Source organism: Meleagris gallopavo, chromosome 9 (assembly GCF_905368555.1).
Source record: "Meleagris gallopavo chromosome 9, MGAL_WU_HG_1.1, whole genome shotgun sequence".
Classification (NCBI taxonomy): domain Eukaryota; kingdom Metazoa; phylum Chordata; class Aves; order Galliformes; family Phasianidae; genus Meleagris; species Meleagris gallopavo.
This window is the reverse complement of record NC_139412.1, coordinates 1,045,471-1,068,772: the sequence shown is the minus strand read 5'-3', so window position 1 is coordinate 1,068,772 and position 23,302 is coordinate 1,045,471. Positions and strand designations below refer to the sequence as shown.

The 23,302-nt window shown below is 58.2% G+C and overlaps 1 protein-coding gene and 1 long non-coding RNA gene across 2 annotated transcripts; one reads left to right on the top strand and one right to left on the bottom strand.

The window, feature by feature from the left end:
- Positions 1-538: 538 nt before the first annotated feature.
- Positions 539-22,415, bottom strand: NALF2 (NALCN channel auxiliary factor 2). The gene is made up of 3 exons (XM_085230565.1): positions 21,241-22,415; positions 7,116-7,287; positions 539-6,959 (listed from the first exon to the last, which is right to left on the bottom strand). The coding sequence occupies exons 1-3, from the start codon at positions 21,997-21,999 to the stop codon at positions 6,571-6,573; spliced, it is 1,320 nt and encodes a 439-aa protein (XP_085086691.1). The 5' UTR covers positions 22,000-22,415; the 3' UTR covers positions 539-6,570.
- Positions 7,903-9,318, top strand: LOC146543758 (uncharacterized). The gene is made up of 2 exons (XR_014884965.1): positions 7,903-8,617; positions 8,747-9,318. It is a non-coding gene; the product is annotated as an uncharacterized LOC146543758 (long non-coding RNA).
- Positions 22,416-23,302: the final 887 nt, after the last annotated feature.

The following is a 23,302-nucleotide window of genomic DNA, read 5'->3' as shown; positions in this document are numbered from 1 at the left end:
TGCCCGTGCCCCATCAGCGCCCCCAGCTTTTCCCCATCTGCTTCTCCAGCGCCCTGCAGTTGTCTTTTCTGCACCGATCGCATTTTATCCTTAATTCCCCCCTTCCCTCTCTCCATCTTCCCGATCTTAGAGCTCACAGCTCAGGGTGGGGACGGCCGCAGCGTAACTTCAGAGCTTTGCAGGCGGGCACGCAGCGCTCCGTTTGGAGCAGGGCGCCCCGACTCCGCTGCATGCCGAGATCTGTCGTCCAGATGAATTAATTCCAGATGAATGAATTCCAGATTACACGCGGGTGTGGGCTTCAGCCGGGCATCGTTTGGATAGCCCGGCTTAGTCACTGCTCCGTGATGAATCTCTTGGTGACAGCCCTCGCCCCTATTGTTCCGAGGTGAGCCCCGTGGCAAGAAATGCGAAGGCGAGAAACAAAAGAAATACAAAGGAAGGTTACGAAAGCGGACCCGGCTCCGCCGGCAGCCACGGCCGGAGCGCAGCGCGGACCTGCGAGCCCCGAGCGAGGCACAGAGAGCGGCAGGGGATCGTCAACTCTTAACATTTTATTTCCGTACTGGGTTAAACAAGGAGCGGAGCAAACCTCTGCCCCGGATACAACAGAACTGAAAGCATTACAGGTACAGAGACTATTGAACACAGAGAGTAGTAGGATAATATTTTTAATACAACGGAATTATAGCATGGTTTTGTGTTGGTTTTGTCGGTTGGTTTTGTATTTTTTTTGTCTTTTTTTTTTTTTGTTGGTTTTTTGTTGTTTGTTTGTTTGTTTGTTTTTTGTCAAACCGGTTTGGAAAATAAATGTAATAGGAACTAGTGCAAAAAAGTTCTAAACATGAAGCACAGTGTATAAAATGGCATAAGAAAACCGTCCCCTCGAGGACACAGTCACTTTCTTATGACAGAAGGGAGAAAGAGAAACAGAAGGGGGGTGGGAACAGAGGGAGGGGCGGGGGGAGGCAGAGGACGAAAGCTGGAAAGAAAGAGAAAACCGGGCGGGGGGATTAGAAAGAGTACTTTGACTTCAGCAGTGCGGTTGGTTCACCCCGCAGCGCTGGGAGGGCCCTGCAGGTTGAGGCCCTGCGTCCACCGACGGCTCCAAGCGCGTGAGAAGGGTTCGGTCACCATCAGCCCCCACGGGGTCCCCCGCGCCCCAGCCCCGGGTTCTCCCCTCTGCTCCCTCGGGTCGCTCTTTGCAGCTCCTGCTTTTCCCCGTGCGCCCTGCGGTGTCCCTGCCGGACCCACCGGTCCAATTCCTCCCCTATTCAAACTCCCACGAGCGTGTGGGAAAACGCTCTGGTTTGGGGGCTTCCCGCCGGTGCCGGAGGAGTGCTCTGCAGGCCGGGAGGAGCTGGGATGCAGCGGGTTGGGAAAGAACAGAGCTGGTCGGAGGGATGGCGGCGGGCGGCCGACAGCCACCGGGACTGCAGTGGTGTCTGCAATGGGAGCATCTCTGCAGCCACAGGTGGGATGTCAGGTCTGCAGCTCTGGGGATGGAGGGAGGGAAGATGGGAGGAAGGGAGGAAAGGAGGAAAAAAAGAGAGGAAGAAGGAAAAGATGAAGGGTGGGAGGAAGGAAGGAAGGGGGGGAGAAAAAAAAGGAAAAGAGGAAGGGAAGGAGAGAAGGGGAGGAAGGAAGGGAGGAAGGGAGAGAAAGAAAAAAAGGAAGAAGGGAGGAAAGAGGGAAAGGAGGAAGAGAGGAAGGGTGGGAGGAAAAAAGGAAGGAAAGGAGGAAAGAAGGAAAGAGGGAAGGAAAGAAGTAAGGGAGGGAAGGGAAGAAGAGAGGAGAAAGAAAGAAGGGAGAAAGACGGGAAGAAGGAAGAGAGGAAGGAATGGGGGAAGGGAGGGAGGAAAGAAGGAAAGAAGGAAAAAAGGAAGGGAGGAAGGAGAAGGAAAAGAGGAGGGAGGAAGGGTTGGAGGAAGGAAAGAAGTAAGGGAGGCAGGAAGGAAGGAAGGAAGCTCTCCAGTTTGCTTTCACCACGGCGCTGCTCAGCCCACTGCCCTCGAGAAACGGTTGGGTGCTGTTTTGCTATTTTGAGTCGAGCTGGTTGGAATTCCTGACAAATTGCTATTCTCTCCAAATCCACCGCCACCAGTTCCAACTGCGAGCAGAAAAAGTGTGATTGATTTTTGTCTTTTTCTTTCTTTCTTTCTTTTTTGGAACATGAAACATTTTGTGGGAAAGGGCAGTTCTGGATACATTTCTGAATGTGAAAAAAAAAAGTTAGTGCGAATTATCAATATGCCTCCTGATACATTTCAAAATGAAAAGAAAAAGAAACAACCCAAAAAGCCATCTGGCTCGAAATGGCTTTTTGTTTTGCAATTCAAGCATGGACAGCTCCCAAATAAATACATTTAAAAATGGCAATACCAAACCCAAATTTCATAAGCCGAAGCCAATTCGTAAAGTAAATAAATATATTTTAAAAAAAAAATTGTAGGCTGAGTTTCAGTTTACAGCGAGGAAAGTTAGAGCCGCCCTGCTCTGCAATGGGACGGCCATGAAGTGCCGGTGTTCTGAATGCTGAGGAGGTGGGAACCACTCAGGACCATTTCCAGTGCCTGGAGCTGAGCTGCAGCCCAACCCTACGGACACATCCAACGCCGTGCAAAGAACTGTGACAAAATCCTTGAGGAGTGACCCAGCTGGAGCCTGCAGGCCCTGAGCTGCTGGGATCCAGGGCACAGGGCAGGAGGTTCTGAACTGAGACAGGGCAGGTTTGGGTTGGATGTTAGGAGGGAGTTTTTCCCCCAGAGGGTGGTGAGGCACTGGAACAGGCTGCCCAAGGAGGCTGTGATGCCCCATCCCTGCAGGCATCCGAGGCCAGGCTGGATGTGGCTCTGGGCAGCCTGGGCTGCTGGTTGGCGACCTGCACACAGCAGGGGTTGGAACTGATGAGCACTGTGCTCCTTTGCAACCCAGGCCGTTCTGTGATTCTGAATATACTTGGAATAATGATTTATGCTCCCATGGATGGAAATTCATAGGGCAGCTCAAAAAAATCTATAAACGAAATTGCTGGGCATGTTGCATAGATTTTCAGAGCCATTTTCTCCAGATATTTTTTTCTGTTTTGAATTTGCCTCTTAATTTCAAGGGATGTTCCTTCCTGGGGTGGTGGCCACGTATCGGATCGTGCTCCAATGCGAGCTGAGGATGGGCATCTGAGGATGCTGAGAGGGCAGCGGCTGAAGCAGGCAGCTGGGAACAGGGCAGGGCTGCTGAGGGTGGGATGGGGGATGAGAGATATGGGAAGTGGGATGCAGAACATGGGATGAAGGATATGGGATAAGGGATGAGGGATGTGGGTGCAGCACAGGCAGCCATGCAGAGCTCCAGGCCACTCCGACATGGCAGCACCACCCTGCCCCTGGCTCACAGCAGCACATATCGGGGTTTCCAGTTCTTTGCAGAGGAGCCATCTCCCGGCATCGCCCGCAGCCCTGAGTGGCAGTGAATGAACTGCCCTGACATCTCCTATTGAAGCGAAGCAAAATGTGTTGAACAAAAACCATTTCAAGATGTTTTCAGAGTGTTGCCAAGTTACTCAACATGTTCTGCTTTAGTTGTCAGATGCTTTCAAAGCGATTTCCCTAACTCTGAGCACGAATGGTGAGGGCTCTCCCTGGGAATCTTTTGCCTGGGGCTACCATGGATCTGTATTTTCATAAGAAAAAGGCTCAACTAATGATTAATCTTCACCAGAGGAAGCGGGGCCTTTCTTTGGGATTTTTCTGCAGTTATTTTTAATTAATTTGTACAACTGGCAGCGACATTAAAGCGCAGTGCAGAGGGCTGGCGCAGCAGACGGGCCACGGCCGTGGCCACCTCTCCCTGCAGCACCATCCCGACCCCCAGCACCGGGGGGAGAAATCAGATCGGTGAGTGGAAGGGAAAGGAGGAGCTCCGTGGGCTGAATTCCTGCAGGCTGGGCTGCGTGGGGCTGCGCTCCTGGGGATGCTCCGCAAAGGGCGCAATGGGGAACCGTGGGGTATCAGCTGAGCCCGCACCCGGTCTGCTTTCTGCTTCTCTCTTCTAGCAAAGGGAAGGCTGACGTGGAGGGTTATCGGGGTTGCAGCGTCAGGGCAGAGGGAAGATTTTTATCTGCTGGCCCTACAGTGTCGGACTGCGCCACGCACCGCTCCCAGCTGCTCCCCGCTCCTCAAACAGCCACGTCTGGATTTGTTTAACGCCATTGGCAAAGTGTTGAATACAGCATATGGTGCCCGAAAACCACAGAACTTATTGACAGCAGCCCAGACTTGCTAAATAAAAGAACTCCTTCCAACAGCCCCGCTCTGTGAAGACTCAGCACTTTCCTCGCAGTCACACTAGGTAATGCCACGGCCCCTCGCAGCAGCACCCTGAGCTGGCTGCTCCCTGCCTGGGATCCCCATCCCTGCACCCAAACGCAGCGTCCCCAAGCTGTCCCCGCTGCTGTCACTCTGTGCAGCCGTGGGGCAGAGGCCCAGCACCCCCAGCAAGCTGCGGGCAGAGAAAGAGCAGAGCTGAGTCAGGGCCGTGCGCTGACGCACCACACGGGGCCACGCTTTCCCCCAGATTGGACACAGCCTATCTCGGGGAGAGGCGCCTGGAATCAGCTTCACTCTTGGCAGTACATGAAAAATCTCATTTCCTTAAGAAGGAATGGGACGCGGCTGCTCTCCCTCCTTCGCTCTTGCTGTGTGCCTTCGCTTTTTGCCACAACACTGCGGTGCCGCAGCAAACGGAGCAGCCCCTCTCCTGTTTGCTGAGCTGCTGCACGTCCGAGTTCCCAGCTCGGTGTAAACCAGACTGCAAGTACAGGGATGCCACCGTGAATATTCAAACAAGAATCTCCCTACCTATCCATCCTGGGTGGCAACAGTAATAGAATCTGCTTGGGAAACGCTCTGCACCTCCCACAAGCGTGAGCTCTCCTACCCGACAGCCCTGCACAACAAGTCCATGGGCTCTGCATCCTCAGGACTTTGGTAACAGGTAACTGGTAGTGTGTAAACATCTCCCCAGAGCTCTGAAGTTTGAGTCGAAGCAGAAATCACACATTCAGCTGCTTTTCAGAGCCTCTTTGGTCTGTGAGTGGGCTGGAAACATCGGGAGCAGCCTTTCCTGCAAGGTTCCTGGTGCTGCCCTCCTCCAGGTCAGAAGCAGCACTGTGCATGGGGCTTCGCTTCACCTCACCGGACCAGGAACCAGAAATGCTCACAGCCCTGAATCTCCTCACTGCTCCACAAGGCCCTGGCACAGGTCGGGGCACAGCAGGACAATCCTCATCCTCTGACAATCCTCAGGGCCACCCTGACCCTAACCCTGGGCTGACCTGAAGGGCAGGGATGGAAGCAGCAGGTGTGCACCCACGCTGTGACCACGGCACCCTGCAGCTGTCTGCAGCCTGCTTCCCCACCTCCTCCGTGCTGCCTGCGGAGCCCTGTGGGTGGATGGAGAATTTGGAAGCTTCGTGGCAGGGAGGGACCTGGCGACTATTTAGGACTGAATGCCCAGAAACGCTGAACTCAGGTATAAAAAGTCTGCATTGACTGAGGCTGCACCTTGCCTGAGCGAGCGCCGCTGCCCTGGGTGGGCTCCTCAATGTTCTCTGATCTGGGGGCAACTATTGATAAAAAGCTTTTGGGAGAACTCCCTTCTCCAGCTGGGCCTTATTAGCGCCTCTGCTGTGTGTGGGAGACCATCCCTACCAGCCAGATTTCTCCAGCCCTTCACCCAGTCCTTCTGCCATCCAGTAGATGATTTGTGGCCACGAAGCATGGAAGGATGCCCTCCGAAGCCTTTCATCCAATTGTTACCAGCCTTGATCCCACTGCAAGCTGAAGACACCCTCAGCTTCACCACATCTCCCTAACGCCTCCCGGAGAGCAGCCTCTCCCATGGGGAAAGCAAGCAAGAGATGGTAAATGGAACCATCATGTTGCAAAGCAGGGAGCGCCGGGCTGAGTGGCACCAATCCCAGCAGCACCACAGCGCAGCCCCACCAGCACCACAGGACAGCATCCTCCAGCCCCACCAGCATTACCAGCAGCAGAAGGAGCCCGGCCAGGCCGTGTAGGGACTGCCTTGCCTTGCTGGGTTTTCCCCAGGGACGGGAAGAGGAGGGTTGCGGAGAGATGCTGTCTCCATACCCTCCCACCAGTTTGGGACCACAGGGTGCTGGGCTTTACAGACAGAGGAGAAACGGGGATTAGGCTGATTTCCACACTCCTGGCACGTAGCTGGTGGGTACCCAAGGCACATGCGGTACCCATGGGGCCACCTCCCGAGGGGTCCCACCCCCTCCACTCCACATCCCATCCCACCCCACGCCGAGCCGCCCGGCCGCTGCTGACTGAACCCTTCTCACCGCCGAGTCCCGCAGCCCTGTGCGCATTAGAGACTCTTCATCACGGGGATGCCCCGCGGCGAGCAGCTCTTGGGGGTATGTGTGGGGGTGTGTCTGTGTGCGTCACCCCCGATCCCGTGCCTCCCATTGGAGGAATAGCATGTGCCCCCTTTCGTGGAAAAAGATCTGGCGTTTCCTCTCGGAGGTCGGCTCTGCCTTCCGCGTCACTCGTCCCGCGCCACGCTCTCATCCAAGGAGGGCAGGGTCTCTGGGCCGAGCCCCCCGCCGCCGCTGTGCACGCTCGAGAAAGACACCATGGTGTGGAGGAGCATCAGAACCAGCACGCACAGCCGGATCCTGCTGCTGCCCAGGCGAGACCCCGCGGAGACCGGCAGCAAGGACGGGGAGTGGTGGTACTGGTGGTGGTGGTAGAGATGGTAGTGGTTCTGCCGCTGGTGATGGAGGTGGGGGTCGTGGCGGTGGTAATGGAGCGACTCTGACGCCGTGGATTTGGGGGATGTGTCGGAGCTGCTGTCTGGGGGGTGGTCGCAGGAGTCCCATTGCACCTCGCAGCACTTGGCCTCCTCCTCGGGCAGCTGGCTCTCCAGCAGCCCTGCGGGAAGGACTGGGGTCAGTGCGGCGGCACGGAGGGGACCCAGCCCAGGAACCTCCTCCTCCCCCTCCTTCCCAGAAAGACATCAAGACCATAAAGCTCTACGGACACCTCTATGGGGTGCACCTCCATCCCTCGCAGCCCCGCCGCCCTTACCCGTGCAGATGAAGCCAGGCAAGCCTCCATAGATCAGCTCGTCGTTGTCCGGTAACACAAACGGGCACCTGGTCTGCACCTCCAGGCAGTATTGCTTGCATGGGATCCGGTGTCGGCACTGTTGTTGTGTCACATTGAAATACTCGGAGCACAGCCAGGCCTTGTAGACAGCCTAGGGGAAGTCACCAAGAGGGACGTGTCACTCCCCAGCACCCGGCAGCCCCAGAGATGCAGAGAGCAGGGTTAACAGGAAGAGGGCCCCTATTTCACTTGGAAGTTCTTGTCGGCACATCTGGGCTGCTTGCCGAGCTAACCACCAACTAAAGGAGAACCCGAGAGGCTGCAGAGCTCGTCTAATCAAATAAAAATCACCACAGAAGTTCAGAAGTGAACCAACCACATGGCACCAGGCACAGGATGGGCAGGGATGCGCTGAGCTGCTGGTGCCCTCCCCGCGGAGCCACCCACCTTTTGGGCATCTCCGAGCTCTCTGCCTGCTGGAAAAGCCACTCAGAAACACACAATCATGTCCACCTCCCCACCTCAGTGCCTGCTGTGGCTGCAGAGATGTGGGGCTGGGGCCGGGCACAGCCCTATGGCCACAGTGCAGAGCTCACCCTCACGTCTCCCAGGCACTGGGGGGAAGCGCCCATCTGCACTGGAGAAGAGCTCTGAGCAATGGCCTTCCTCAGGCTGCACCTCCCCGGCATTTCCAGCTCATCCACAAACATATCATTTAGCAACAAGATGAAGGTCACATTAATGACCACATCCAACTTCCTTTGAAACCAACTAGAAAGGGCTCCCTGTGATTCAAAGGGAATGAATCTCCCTCCTGAGCGTGCTGGGATAAACCCCATGCCCCTCCTTCCAGCTGGATTTTTATTTTCTGGAGGCTTTAAAAACATCTCTTCTTTGTTTCCCCATGTTTTCCATAGATCCTTATCATTGTCTGTTTGGAGTAGTGTCTCAGGATTAATGCTGATTGGGAAATTCTTGGCAAGTTCTTTCTATTGCTTTTCACTCCCCCCCCCTTTCTTTTTTTTTTTTTTTTTCCTGGAAAATGCCAATTCATGAAAACTAGAATTTTCATGGAAGCTTTGCTGAAACTTTCATCAGAACAAATTTACTGGGGGCCAGGACGCAACACATGGAGCGGGCAATAGCCCTGTGGCCAGGGCTTCAGCTGGGAAGTGGAGCTTCAGCTGCAGCCCTGCTTTTTCTCTCTGGCCCTCTGGACATTAATTATTTAGACAAAGTGGAACAGCTCCAGAGGAGGGACTGACTGTAATCAGCCCACGAGGACACGGCCGGGAGGGAGAGCTCAGAGCTCTGCTTCTGGATCTGCATCTGCCTGAGCTCATTCTCAGGGGCCGAGGAGGAGGGGAGACGGGCAGCGAGCCCATCCCCAACCCCGCTGCCTCCTCCTTCGCCTGAACCTCCTTCTCCATGCCTCGGACATGGGCTCAAAGGGCTGCAGATAAAGTATGATGGCACTGCAGGTAAGGATAACCAGCACTGGCCCTCCTGAGCAGCCTGCATTGCTCTGGGCCGGTGCCGGGCAGCGGGGAGCCGGGAGGACGAGGCCCCGGGAAGCGCGTAGCACTGAGCTGCCCCGCGGCGCTCAGCAGGAACGCGGGCTCTGCTCAGAGAAAGGAGCGCCTACCAGAACTTCGTGCTCTCAGCGGGACCTCGGTGAGACACTGCAGACCGCTTCGGCAGGCAACGATGCGTTAAATCAGGCAGGAAGGAGAACCAGGAGAAAGCATCCACTGGCCAGACGGGACAGGAAGAGACGGACGATCCATAAGGTCCGACCTAAGCCACCCTACGACCCTACAACGTGGCAAGTCCGCACTTCTGCCCACAGCCGTTCACGTACGGGTGCAGGCGGGCGCTCAGCCCGCATCAGAAGCGCGATCCCGGCGCTCCGTCCCGCCGAGGGGCCCGGCGCCGTGCAGCCCGGCCGGGCGCGTTCCCCTCCTCCCCGTTAGGGGCACGGAGCGGGCGAGAGCGGGGCACCGGGAGGGCAGCGGGCATCGGCCCGGCTGTCAGAGCAACGGGAAGAAAAGGCGGCGAGAACAGCAGCCTTACGAAACGCACCTCCTGCCACAAACACCCCGGCCAAAGTGTTTCGGCCCGTTAGGCGTTCAGGACTTAATTTCTGACCTAAAATAAACTCGTTATTGCGGTTGTTATCTGAGTTAGTGGCTCAGGCTGCACGTACAGGAGGTGCTGCTCCTTCCCCTGCTGAGGATGAGACACCCAGGGGCACAACGGGGTCTGGGGAGCGGCTGAGGGATGTGCGAGGCCCATGGGGATGCACGGGGGGTCGGCCAGGGGCTCAGTGCCCCACACTACCTCCAACCGGGCTGAGTGCTGGGCAGCTCCAGGGCTTGGTGCCTGACAGCCAGCATAGATCAGATGCTTCAAATGGCTGAAGTTGGGTGGGATGAGTTCTCCCGAAAGCCACAGTCTTTCTGAGGTTATGAACAGGATGCACCACGAACAGCCGAGCTGCGTGCATAACGTGTTAGTGTATGATCAACAAATATCAGGATGTTATAATTAAGAAATATACAAGAAAGTTAGGCTAAACAGGTGATCACACGAAAGAATGGATGGAAAGCTTACCCTCGTCCTGGGCTCACTGAAAAGACTCCAAGAGAAGCAATCTCCAAAAGAGATCCTTCCCCAGTGGCAGTCAGCTCTTAAATGGGGTCTAGGAGAGGTGCAGCCAGGCTTCATCCCTTCCAGTAGCACAGGAGAATTGTCTTCACCTGTGCTCCCAGGGCTGACTCATGGCTCGCCTCAGGTGGTCAATCCGAGGCTCAGGCCGTGGTTCAGCAGTTCCCATGCAGTTTAGGTAAAGCTCATGAGATGTCTCAGGGCAAAAGAGGGTGGCGAGGCACTGGAACAGGTTGCCCAAGGAGGCTGTGATGCCCCATCCCTGGAGGCATCCAAGGCCAGGCTGGATGTGGCTCTGGGCAGCCTGGGCTGCTGGTTGGTGACCTGCACACAGCAGGAGATTGGAACTGATGAGCACTGTGGTGCTTTTCAACCCAGGCCATACAAGACTGTATGACTCTATGAGAAGTGAGCCTGGAAGACAGCAGATAAAGCCTGAGACGCCAGGACTAAAACCACAGATCTGCTGCCAGACAACTCACCACCTGCTTTTTGTGAGCGATCTTTTGGGCTTTTCCCCTGAAACCAGCCTGCCAGCAACACAGCACAGAAAGCCACTGAAGCCTCTCTTGCACACTCTCTTCCACGCTCCGTGGTTACAAATAATAAATAGCAAATAGGTGAAGAGCACAGTTCATATACAGCACGCTGTGTTACACTGAGATCCTGCTGCAAACGTTAACCGACCGTGCACACAGCAGCAAATCATCGCCTCCACCCCCATACGGTGCAGGAACAGGAAAGAGACCAAACTGCACACGCAGTGCACGGCCCACACGTGGCCTGCTGTGCTCTGGAAGGACCACATCACCCTGCTGCCATCTCCAGGGGGATCCCCGTGCTGCCACCTGCACCCCTTGGAGTCCCCACTGCCCCCATGGGATTTAGCCCCACTCCCGAGGAGGAGCTGCTCCTGCTGCCAGCAGTTATCTCAGTGCCTGCAAGTTCTCCTCGCTACTTGACCTACATTTTCCCATCCAAAAGTTCATTCCCTTCAATCATCCCATAAATCATCCCTCTCCCTCCTCTGTGTTTACACATTTCTAATATTTGCAGATGTATCATACTCCCCGTTTAGTCATAACTTAGGCGAGCCTGACTGATTTACTCTCGCATTTCTTCCCTCCCTTTCATCATCCCTGTCTCTTTCCTGTACTGCTGCTCAGAAGCAGTGACCACCCCAGCTGTGAGCAGACAGGACCCACCGACCACACTCCCCCGTCAGTTGCACTGCCCCAGCCCTGGCCATGCTGGGGGAGAAGGAAAAGCAGTTCCAATCAAACCCATGCTCTCCTCCAGACCATCCTCCAGCCTCCACATAGCCATGAGACACCCAGGGGCACACCGGTGGGCTGGGGAGCAGCTGAGGGATGTGTGAGGTCCATGTGGGATGCACGTGGGGTCAGCCAGGGGCTCAGTGCCCCACTCTGCCTCCAGCCAGGCTGAGTGTCAGCCATTTCCAGGACTTGGTGCATGCCAACAAGAAGGCACCAGCATCTTTCCATCAAAGCCACAGCTCCCTGCGCTAAGCACCGAGCTTACAGCTCAGGTTTTCAGCAGCTTTCGATACCTCTGAGCTTATCTCATGCAGCCTGCCTTCTCTTGCTCTTCTAAAAGACTTGTGAGAATTTAGGACAGGTGGAGATTTATTCTCTGCTTGACTCACCACGGAGAGCTCACCCATTTTTCCCTGTCCTCTACAGTTTCTGTAGGCAGTGAGTTGGGCTGCGGTGGGTGTTTCTTCCATTCTGCTTTTGCTTTTGGCTGATCTCCAGCCCATCCAAATGAATACAAGTGGTCTGGTCTCCCAAAAGTTCAGAGCACTGCCTGGATGACCATGACAGGACACGGAGCTCTGCTGCTGAGGAAAGGGGCAAGCATCCGACGCCCCACTTAGAGGCAATGAGGAAGGTGAGCTATCTGCCTGCACTCGAATCCTGGAGGTGCACAAGAACCCCCCCAAAAGACAGCCTTTCCCGTGCCCTGAGAATTCCCACACAAAACCAGATAATGGTTCGTTTGTTTGTTTTGAAGTAATTTGATAGGTTTTGATGTCAATGTTTTGCCAACAGCAGCGATGGCTGTTGGACTATCCCAGCTACATTTGGGAGGACCAATGCAGGGATGGAGGAGCATCCCTGGCACTCACCTGGGTAATGGCTGTAATTAACCCAACAAGCAGCTGCTCTCTCATCAGAGCAGGACACGGAGCTGGGGATGCGCCCTGGGAAGTTCTGCTTGTGGCTCCAAATCTGCTTCTCCATAGAGGGATTTGCAGACCGAAGGGGAGGGAGACAACGAGGGCAGGGAAAGAAGCAGGAAATCTTTGTCTGCAAATCGATCTTGTCCTGCAAAGACAAGGCAGACCTGCTGCCATCCCTGTGCCTGAGCAAGGCAGTGTGTCCCTGTGCAGGTGAGCAGGGTGCTGCCCTCCTGCTGCACAGGAGGTGGGCACGGAGTGGCTGCAATCAGCTGTTCTGCCAGCTGCAGGCAAATTGGGGGCTTGGAGAAACCACGCCTGAGTTTAGAGCTTGGCAAAGCTGCTCAGAGCAGCACTTAATCACAGTAATATTGGGGAATGCTGGGAGAAGGCACCGAGGTCAGCTCTGCAGAACAATCCAGGGGCGCTGGGGTGGATCTGCTCTGCACGCTGCTCTGTGCTCGTGCCCTTCCTCCTCCTCCTCCTCACTGCTGGTGCCACCGAGCTCGTGGCAGCTGTCTGTCTCTGGGGCCACACACACAAACACAGCAGCAATGCCACCGGGCACCCAGAGCCAGCAGGTCCTGCCCACGGTGCCCCACGTCCCCATCCTGAAGATGGAGCTGCCCGCGCCGGAGGAGCCGCTCTCAGGACTCGCCTTTCCACCACGGCCTGCCATGAGCATCTGGAGTGGCTGCGCCTCATTAATCTTGGACACAGGGAAATGAGTACTGCTAATGAGCCGCTTGGGCACCTCTCCAAGCTCTGGCACATCAGGCTGCAGCGGGGGAAGCAGGGCTCGGCAGGGGGAGAGAAGAGCCCCCTGGATGGCAGAGGATTAAGGGAATGCTCGCTAGCGGCCGGCCAGGAGTCACAAACACAGCCTGCAACGTCCAATTAGCGCTGTATTCAATTACCGCTGCCTGCAATTCTGACATTAACGATGTCGAGCTTTTTAAGCAGCGTTGTATTTTTTTCTCATTAGCCCTGCTATAGGCTGTGCTAACATCATATCGGGAACAGCTGTTTTTTCGGTAACTTTGATATTCCGGGAGCTGTGTCGTGGCCGCGTTAGCCTGGCTCTGCCATATTCACAAGCTCTGCTTTGGGGTGGGAGGGGGGAACTAAAAACATAACTTTGTGCAATTTCTTTTTTTCTTCATGCTGTTTTTTATGGTGTTTTCCCGTGCCTGGTGCTGACAGTGCTGGAGCCAAGCATCCTCCGTCTCATCCAGGGCGGCGGCACCATGAAGGAGAGCCATCCGCACCCAGGAGCAGACCTCACCCCGGCCTCACCACCCCAGGATTACCCTGCAGCACTGTCAGTCTGCTCCCAGCACTGCTGACCTTCGTGACTGCAGGAGGAAACACGTTTTTAGCATCTTCATTTGAATGCCCAGTTCTTGGAATAAAGAAGCTAGCATAAAGCCCTTTCTTTTATAGGTTATACAGCCTCCCCAGTAAAAAACCCTCCTCAGAGCAAGCCAGAGACACAAGCGGCCCCCTGAGCTCATCTCTTTCAAAACTCTAAGAAAACAGCTTTACAGCACGACCTCCACGCACCTCCACTGCTTGGACAAATCCTCCCCCCGCACCGCGGATCAGATGCAGACACATGGACAGGGGAATAGCAACCCCTGGGCCTCTGCACACACATGGCACATGTAACCATTGTGGGGATGCCGGGAAAGGGGGGAAGTGTGAGGCTTAGGTTGTCTGGTTCACCCCAAGAGAAGGACATGAGAAGGACTGACCTGGAGCCACACGTGGCACTGATGCTGCAGGATGCATCCCGTGCAGGGCAGCACTGAAATCCCCTTGGCTCAGCCCCAGCTCAGCACCAATGAACTGAGCACAGAGCAGCGCTGCAGCCCACACTTATCCCAGCAAATGAGGAATCATCCGTATTTGTAGTCTGTATCAGAACAGGAAGAATCCCCTGGGAACGTGGCTGGCTGTGCACTTTGGGGACGCAGCCCTGGGTACCTCAACCACCTCAGCCTGGTGGTACGGCTCCGTAACATCACCACTGGATGACGGGAGAGTCAGCAGCCCCTGCACTGACAGCGGGCAGCCCGGTGCAGGAACCGGGCAGTGTGGGACCTCAGCCCACCGCTCCCCCACCACAGCCCCCAGTTTGCCCAGTGCAGCCTTGCCACGGTGGCCCCATTGCCACCCGGGTCTGGCCATGTGCCGCTGCTTTTGATACCACCCCGCTTCTTCAGACCACTCTAACTGCCACAGAACAACATTGCCATTTAATTACTCAGTGCCACCTTGGGGTAGACGTGTCCTTCCTCCCAGCGAGGACTCAATGAGGTGAAAGAGCTCCTGAGAGTGCAGACCCCAGTCTGTGCCATGGCTGTGTGATGCCGGCGGAGCGCTTGGTGCCCGCAGCCAGCTCCGTCCCCTCTGCCCGCGCTCGGGCAGCGTCTGGGACAAAGTGGCCCCAGTCTTGGTGGGCTGCCTGCAGGCAGTGCTGTAAAACAAATGTATTGAACGCAAACAAAATGCACACTGAGTCTTATAGAAGCAGGCCCCATTGTGCTGCGGGACGCGGGGAGCAGACAGGCGCTGTCCTGAGAAACTGCAGATGCACACGAACCCGAGAGCAAAGGCAGAAGGCAGCAGTGCTCCCACGCAGCAAGAGGGGCGGCCGTAAATCCTGGCAGCTGCTTTCTGTCCCCTTTTAGGAGGAGTTTGGCCGGGCTTGAGAGGGGAGAGGGGCAGCAAGGCAGCGCGGCCTGGGGAGCGTGAAGGTATGTGTGGGAAGGGGATGGAGGTGGGCAGCAGGCGGGGACGTGCAGCTGGTGGCCAGCGAGTGGGGATTGGGACTCTGGAGCCACGGGACTCTCACAGGGCATCCTCAGCGCTGTAGGGACGGTGGGATGGGAACACTGGGATGGATGGCACTGCGTGCACCAGTGTGCCAAATGCAGCAGTGCTCCCCAGCCAAACCGCTGCTCCCTGGGCACATCTGCACCATCACCCGGGGGGGGACATCACTGCATCCCCCCTCCTTGGCTGCACCGGAGCTGATCAGCACCGACACACTGGGACACACTGGGAGCCCACTGATCCTCACTAGGATTCCCCATCACTTGGGCACCCAGGCACAGACCCTGGCATCCAGCAGGCACCGTCCCTATTGACAACAGCCATCCACAAAGCCTGACTCCAGGGACGGAGCAGACCGACGTCACAGCAAGGCCCAGACGTGCAATGAAGTTACCCCGGCGCACGGCCGCTGCCTCCCTGAGCAGCTCTCCCTGCTGCAGCTGCTGGGGAGCTGCAGCCTCGCTGCTGGCTGGCTGATTAGTGACAAAGTGATTAAAGACAGCTATGGAGATGAAGATGATGATGATGGCAGAGTCGGGACAGATGGAAAAAATCGGGTGCCCGCCGTCTATTAGGAGCGCTTGAGGAATTCACCCCCATTAGATACTGCTGCAGCTGGGATTCAAAAGCAGATTAAACATTTATACAGATAATGAGAACATCCTGTTACATTAGATAGGATATAAAAAAATAAGGGCTAGACACTTCAGTGCCACACACGATAAATTACCCACGGCAGGCTGCAGCCAGGAGAAGTCTCTCCGGCACAGAGGGGTCTCCTCGGCTCACCGGGCTCACCCTGGCCTTGCTCAAGAGCTTGATGGTGTTGAGCACCCTGCGTGGCCCAACTGCTGTGCCCCCTGCTGTGATGCAAGATGGGGTTTAAGGCACACACCGCCCACATGCAGAGAACCAGACTGCACAGCGCCATGTGAAGATTCATTACCTCCTGTGATTAACGGCGGTGCCACCTCAGGGAGCGCTGGGGAGAGAAGTCCAGCAAGATGCCACCGAGGCCAAGACCACGACCAGCTCCAGCACCTTAATCACTGTGCAGGACAACCGCCCGTTAATTGCGTGCACTGATGCTGCCCAGCAAGGAGTTGCTGCAAACTGGTGGGGATCCACAAAAAAAGCACTGCTGCACGTGGCATCAGCGACACAGCAAGGATCTCCCCAGCAGGAGGCATCCCCCAAAGCACCCAGGGCTGGGAGATAAGCTGGGGGCCGTGGCTTGTCCCCCCACTCAAGTTCTCGCTGCATTTTCCTATTCCTAGCTGCCCCTGCCCAGCATCCATTTACCAGCTGCTCTGAGAGGCTGCCGTGCAGAGATGTCATCAGCTGTGATGCCAAGCACGTGCCTTCTTCCTCGGGGATGCGTGGGGCAGGCAGGGCTTCCTTCTCCAGCAGCACCGCGATGCTCACGGGGCAGGGATCTGCAATGCCCAAACCCTGCCAGGGGATGCCACTGCCACATCGGCAAAAGCCCAGGGAAGAGAGAAGGGGAAGGATAGCAGGGCCTGCGGGCAGGCAGGGTCGAATCCTTGCCACCCAAGCAGCCTCCGTGTCTCATTCACAGATTTGCTGTCCCTTAGTCATTGCCCTTCAAACGACAGCGGAGCCCTGCTTCCTCCGTGCAGAGCCACGCATGAGCCGCATCCTAACGGCATCCCGGTGACAGCCCAGGTGCATCCTGCCTGCTGCCAGCAGAGGAAAACCCCGCGGGCATCGCTGCCACGGAGCCCCGCTGCCTTTGGGGCTTCACGCCCTGCCATGCGCTCCCGCAGCAGGCGCAGTGCCTTGGGGTGCCAGAGCGCATCGGGGCTGCACAAGGCAGCGTGACGCTGCCAGGTCCCCTTGTCTGCAGGGACAGCACGTCCTGCTCCTGTCACACAGCCCCAGCGTGAGGTGGCCCCGCTCCAGCCCGGCAGCTCACCAGCACGCACTGCCGGCACTGGGCACGTTCTGCTGAGCTCACCGCCCGCTGCCCGCAGCCCAGCAGCACCTCACACGCTGGATGCTCTCCAAAGCCATCACCCCCAGCTGCCGGAGGCTCCGGGAGCTGCTCCAGCCTCGCCCCACAGGTCCTGCTTGGAGGCACAGGGCCGCTCGGCACCACGGCACGCGCCTGCAGCACACAGGCACTGGAGCAGCGCTGGCACCTGCGTCACCTGTAGCTGCCCGGTGACGGCAGCCGATGGAGACGGAGCTCTCGCCCTCCCATGCACCATTTGCTAACCCGGCTGTTGCTGCACAAAGTCTGGCTGCGGTCAGAAACTTGGATCGGTTTTCTTTCCTTTTTCCTTTTTGCCCTGTGGGATCCACCAGCAAAATGCCCCCTTTGCACGACACGACAGCCCATTCCCTTTCTGCCTCTCCCGTTTTACTTGCAGAAGTCCCTGCCCATCTCTGATCTGAGTTCTCAAAGATCTTGCATGGGGTGTACGAACTGTGCCTCGGTTGCAGCAACTGCACACCAACTGCTCACCAAGTGCACGCTCCTTTGGTTCAGATTCTTTCTTTTTAATCACATCGTGGTGCAGGGCTGAAAGAGATTACCTCTGTTTATAGGGGATGGGCGTGCAGTGCTGCGCTGCATGCTTGGCTAAGCCCGCACATATGGTCTTTGCTAAAATTGCCAATTTAAGTACTGCACTGATCCACTGTTTATTTGGGATTCTTTTTGTTCACCCCATAAAATGTGAGTAATGCCTTCACCGGCAAAGAGCAGTCCTGGGGAAGAGACACCACTTTCCTTTTGTTTTCAGCTACCCAGGGTCATGGATGTCAGCACACCTCTCGGGGCACCTCAGACTCCTCCTGCTGCAGGTGGGTGCTGCAACCCCTCTCCCTGCTCCCATCCCTCCACTCTTACCCCCTGTGCCAGAGCAAGAAAACAGCAGGGCAGAAGGGCAGCTGAGGCAGGACATCCCCACGCCGTGTCCCGGCTGCTGCCACTGCCCACATGGAGACCAAACTCCATCTCTCATTGCACTGCCTGGGGGTTGGGGGGGGTGTTAAACCTATGTCCTGCTCCCTAGCAAACAATGAGGAAACCAGCATGGGGACAGAGCCAGGGCAGCAGGGTGATGCAGTGCCAGCCCCGCACTCAGAGAAGCCCCGCTAATCTAATCTGCCTTGAGATGCTACAGGTCCTGCCCAGGCATCGCCCAGCAGCTCCCGCCTGTCAGGCTTTCTCCCTCTGCAGCTTTGTTTCTCGCAGCTTAATGAGTCCCTAATTCACCAGGCTCCATCCCATAGATCTTTATTTGCCCTAACGAGGGTGGGGATGCGTGCTTTTCGGAGTGCTCTCCGGGCGGCGATTGGCTGCGTTGGGCAGCACACGCGCAGTGCCACCGCCTTTAAAGCAACAAACATCTCATTTCACGGCAGCTCAGCGAGAGGCAGCGCTGCATTCTGTCTGTCCAGAAAGACAAGAAAACAAGGGGAAAAAATCAGCCCGAAGTATCCCACGGGACGGCGGCTCAAAGCAGCGGGGATTCCCCCTGCACTGCATCCTGCAAAGACGGAGCGGATCGCTCGTGTGCGCAAGGGCTCCCGGTGCCCCAGGTGTCCCCAGGGGGATGTGGCCACAGCACCCACCGTGTTTGTGGGTATCCAGCTGCCAGAGCCCTTCTGAGCACAGCCACTGTGTGCACAGAGCCCTTCCTGCCCTGCAGCCACAAAGGGTACGAAACATGCAGGAGGAGGGCAGCAGAACTGACACGCTCACCCAAAACACGGGGAGCCTCCAGGTGTCTGAGCAGCACTCGCACCACTTCAGTTGCCGCGTTAAAGCAGCACAGCCCACATCCCCACGCTGGTTCACTGTCTCCCAGTTCCCCAGTGCTGCTCTCTGAGCTGTGCTGCTCCCTGGGGACATCGCTGCTGGGGAAGACGTGGCCCTGCAGCGGCACAGAGGCTGAGGGGTGCACAGGTGAGCAGGATGGAGCTGCTCTCCTTGCTGGCATCCCATCTTCCAGCCCCTGCTGTGGAGCAGGAAGGTATGAATGGAGGCAGGGTCAGACTGTTGGCCACCTCCCTGTTGTATTTTTCTCCTCTCACTTTTCGCTGTCACTGACCCGTGCACTTTGTCACCACTGGGCAGCAGCTCTCTGCTGATGCTGCACGCAGGTATTCACTCCAGCAGCACACAGCCAAAAGCAGCATTGGAAAACGCAATATTATTCAGTGCTTGGGCAGGGATTGCAAAGCCTGGCTGTTTCAAAGTCCCACCAAACAGTGCTGCCAGCCCAGCCCTGCTGAGCCGCGAGGAAACAGGGCCAGAACGCACCAAACTAAGCCTGGACCCACACATACAGAGAGGGCAGGGCTGAGCTTTCCACTGCTGAAAGCCCCCAGGCACCTCAATGCAGGCAGAAGCACCTCAAACAAGCGGCCTGATGCTCACCAGATGCTGAAAAGAGAGGGAGAGCCGAGAGATTGCGTGGGCACATTGCAAAATTCAGGCATGGGGAATTCCCTGCATCTTGCACGGGTGAGTGCTCACAGGTTGCACATGCTGCTCACACCCTCCTGTTGCTGCCCAGAGCTGTGCTCGCAGATGCTGTAAGGAGGAGAGTGTGAGTGTGACAGCGGGTGAGTCGGGAGCTGCCTTCAGCTCTGCATCTCCCAAGCTCGTTTCCTGCTTTCTCATTGAAGATGCTCAGCCCACGGACAACGAAGGAAAACTCATCCGAGCCAGGCTCTGTTTCTAGTGCTCTGGAGTCAGTGAGAACACCTCCTTACCATAGACAAGGTCTATTTTCTCTTTCTGATCACTGCACTCGAGGTCTCTGTACCAGGGAGGGCAATGCTGGGGAGCAGGAGATGTAGGGAGCTCTGGCAAAACCCCACCTCATACATTGTGTTCAGGCTCCTTCTCCTCTCCTAAAAAGCCAACCTCTCCTCACCATCCTTTAATGCCAGTGGGATAACACTGGGTGAAGGAACTGCCCAGTGGAACCACTGGTGCCAGCTCGGTTTGTACACAAGCTTGCCCACATCCCGATGCCCCTGGGCACACCCAGGCACCTTGCAGAACCCGCTCCATCCCTCCCATCTCCTCCTGCACTCTGCTGAGCCCACTGGGCACCATTGGCACACACGTGGCATGAGGTGCATTGCTTCCTTTGCTTCCTTTGCTGCCAGGAGCGGAGCAACAACACCAAACCCTTTGGTGCGAGTGGAGTACTAAGGAGCTGCAAAACCACAAGGGGAAGTTCAGCAAGCAGATTGCAATTACCTGGCTTGGCACCAGCCCAGCATGCCAACACCAGCTCCCTCCCAACAACGGTTCCATGCAGGAGGTGCTGAGAGCCCCAGCAGCACCGCACGGCCATGTCCCCGGTGAAAGGCACCATCTCCAGCAGGTCTGCGCTTCCCCAGGAGAAAACAATGCTCCAGGAGCTGCTGTGCAGCTCCATGTGTCCCTTGACATGCTTCAGGCAAGGGGCAGTCCCATCCCACTCCCAGGGATGCTGTGCCTGCAGCCCTCTGGGGTGACGCACACACACAGTCCCTTGCTATGGCGCTCCTGCTGCTCCCAGATACTGCAGGTTTAATTACTGGGACCGCTGTGCTTCCTGGAGACAGAACTGAAGGGAGAGGAATGCCCAAGAGGAGCAACATCTAGCCCATGAGATGCTTGGAAAGCAGCCCTGTGGCTTTAGGAACACGGGCTGCCCCGCAGACCTCTGCTCTGCTGACAACAAGGCGATGCCTGCGAGACTTGGGCTCTGTCACCTTCTACGGGTGCAGCAGAGTGTGGAGATGGGGCCACACGTTGGGGTACAGCCCCAAAGGCAGTGCTGGTGATACCTGCCCCAGAGCGAGCTCCCGGCCCCCTGTACCATGCATCCTGGGCTGGGGCAGCGGGTGATGCTGGGTGACGCCAACCAGTCCAACCCCCAGGACAAGGGGGTGAGGTGCTGGGAGATGTCTGGGCACCCACTGTGCCCGTGGGGAGGGGGCTCCGCTCTGTGGTTCATCTCAGGTCACTGCTGTCTGTGCATCCTGTACAGCAGTGCACAGGGAAGGCCCCGCACTGCCCCAGCGCTCTGTGCAGGCCAGAGGCAGAGGTGAGAGGTCCCACACCTGATCTACTCAACCTGCGTGCGTTGCTGGGGTCTGCAGTGTGTGGGTGTGGGCGCGAGGGGATGCTCAGCACTGTGCCACGTCCCAAGGCTCCAGTCCCATCCTGGGGCTCCGGTCCCACACCACGGACTTAGGGACCAGTATGGGGACGTGAGGGCCCGGAGCTCCAGCACCGCATGCTGCCACGGCTAGGACCTCCGCCCGGCGCCCCATCCTTCCCCTTCCCCCTCCCCACGATCCCGGCCCGTTTCGCACAGCCGCACCGCAGAGAGCACTGGCAGCGCGGGGGGGCCCCGCTCCTACCTTGCAGTCTCTGATGCAGGACCTGACCGAGTACTCGTCCGACTGCAGGTACTTCTCCAGCAAGAGGTCGAACTCCTCGTATTTTTCCTGAGCGTGTTGGTCCAGGCGCTGGTAGGCCTGCACGCAGCTGCTGCACGCCTCCCCGCCCAGCGCGCCCGCCGCCGCCGCCACCAGATCCACCATCAGGTTCTCCACGCTGCAATCCAAGCTGTCCGGGCCTCCCATTTCCCGCAGCAGGTCCCAGATCGTGTAAGTATCACAAAAGGAGAGGTTGAAGTTCCTAAAGTACGCCTGTAAGAAGTTCCTCTTGGAGGAGGGCGAGGAGAAGAGGGCGGTGGCGGGCGGCGAGCGCAGCGGCACGCCGGCGAAGGAGCCCAGCAGGCGCTGCAGGGAGTGCAGCCGGGCGCACGCCGAGTCCAGGTCCGCGCGGGCTGCGGGGCACGGCGCGGGGCCCGGCGCGCGGCTCAGGTTGCCCAGGAACGCCTCGCAGCTGCCGGCGGGCGGCTCCTGCAGCGCTCGGGCCGTTCGGCCCCGCGGCCTCCCGGCGCCGCTCCGCTCCCGCGCGCGCAGCTTGGCCCCGGCGCAGAGCCACAGATGGTCGGAGAGGAGCACGGTGAAGAAGAGGAGGGAGGCCAACGAGAGGCGCCATTTCTGCGCCCGCTCGGGGTCGGCCACGGGTTTGTCGCTGCGGCGCGGCGCGCAGCACACCGCCCCGCCGCCGGCGCCCCCGCGGGGGTACATCCAGGCGCCGCGGATCATGCCGCGGGGGCGGCGCGGGGGTCCTGCGGCCGCGCTGCCGCCAATGTCACCTGCGGCCGCCGCGCCGCCGCCGCTCCGCCGCCGCCTCCATGCCCGCGCCTACAGGCCGCCGCCGGCCGTGGCATGGTGCGGCGGGAGGAGGAGGAGGAGGAGGAGGAGGAGGAGGAGGAGGCGGCGCCGGCTCGGCCCCGCTCCCGGCCCCGCTCCCGGCCCCGCTCCCGGCCCCGGCCCGCCGCGCGGGGGCATGCCCCGGCCCCGCTCTCACTCGGCTTTCCGCTTCCCCGTGGGCTGCGCCAGCCCGCCGGCCCCTCCGCCGCACCCACCGCCGGGCCCCATTGCCCTCAGTCTGTCGCCATCTTCGGCCGCGCCGCCAACACCTTGAGGAGCCGCGCAGCCCTGCGCCTGCGCGCCCGCACGGCCCCCCCGCCGCCCGCCCGCCGCCCATTCACTGCCCGCCGGCCCCGCGCGGCCCCGCAGCGCCCGGAGCGGCGCCGGCCGGCAGGTGCCGTGGTGCTGAAGGACAGCTCCGCGCCGCCGCTTCCCGCCCGCCCTCCCGGAGCGCCCCGCTCGGCCCGGCCGCGGCTGCGGACACGGCTGTGACACGGCTGTGACACGGCTGTGACACGGCTGTGACACGGCTGTGACACGGCTGTGACACGGCTGTGACACGGCTGAGCGCTGCGCACCCCCTGCCTGCCCTGGGAGGAGCCCATCCCCGGGCGCTGGGTTTCCGGGGAGCGCTGAAGAAGCACCGAAGCTAAGGGGGGGAGGGGCGGGGGGTCACTCGGTGTGCCCCCGGCCCTGCCAGCGCGCCGTTTGTGGGCTGGTGGAACGCGAGGTTCGTTCGGCCGGCTATCGGCTTCCCCGGGAGCGGAAACAAACGGCGCTGTGCCACGAGCCCCGCTGGCGGAGCTGCTCCCAGACTCCACCGTACACAAACCCATCCTCACCCTCGGGCGCTAACCTGGCTGTGGGAACTGGTTCAAGTGTTCCTATTTATGGGGCTTTCATCAAGCTCTGTCCCCAGATGAACTAACACAGCACGCCCAGCAGCGCCAGCAGCCCTTCAGCAGCGGAGGGGCTGGCGCTGTCCCTGTTCGTTGTGGGGGAGCTGGACCGGATGACCTTTAAAGGACCCTTCGAACTCCACATTCTGCAGTTCTCTACTGGCTGCCTGGGTTCTCCCGGCTGGTTGGGGCAAGTGGGATGGATGAGCGTAGGGCTGCCTCTCACCTGCCCCAAACCCAGCAGCTCAATCCAGGCAAATTCCCTTCTAAAGCTCTGGGTTTTGGGTTTTCCAGCT

Bases quoted from the DNA above. Each gene is read 5' to 3' on its own strand.
- NALF2 (XM_085230565.1), bottom strand. From the start codon at position 21,999: ATGATCCGCGGCGCCTGGATGTACCCCCGCGGGGGCGCCGGCGGCGGG. The intron at 7,288-21,240 runs GTAGGAGCGGGG...GACTTCCCCTAG, and splicing joins CCTGCATCAGAGACTGCAAG to GCTGTCTACAAGGCCTGGCT. The intron at 6,960-7,115 runs GTAAGGGCGGCG...TCCTTCCCGCAG, and splicing joins GCCTGGCTTCATCTGCACGG to GGCTGCTGGAGAGCCAGCTG.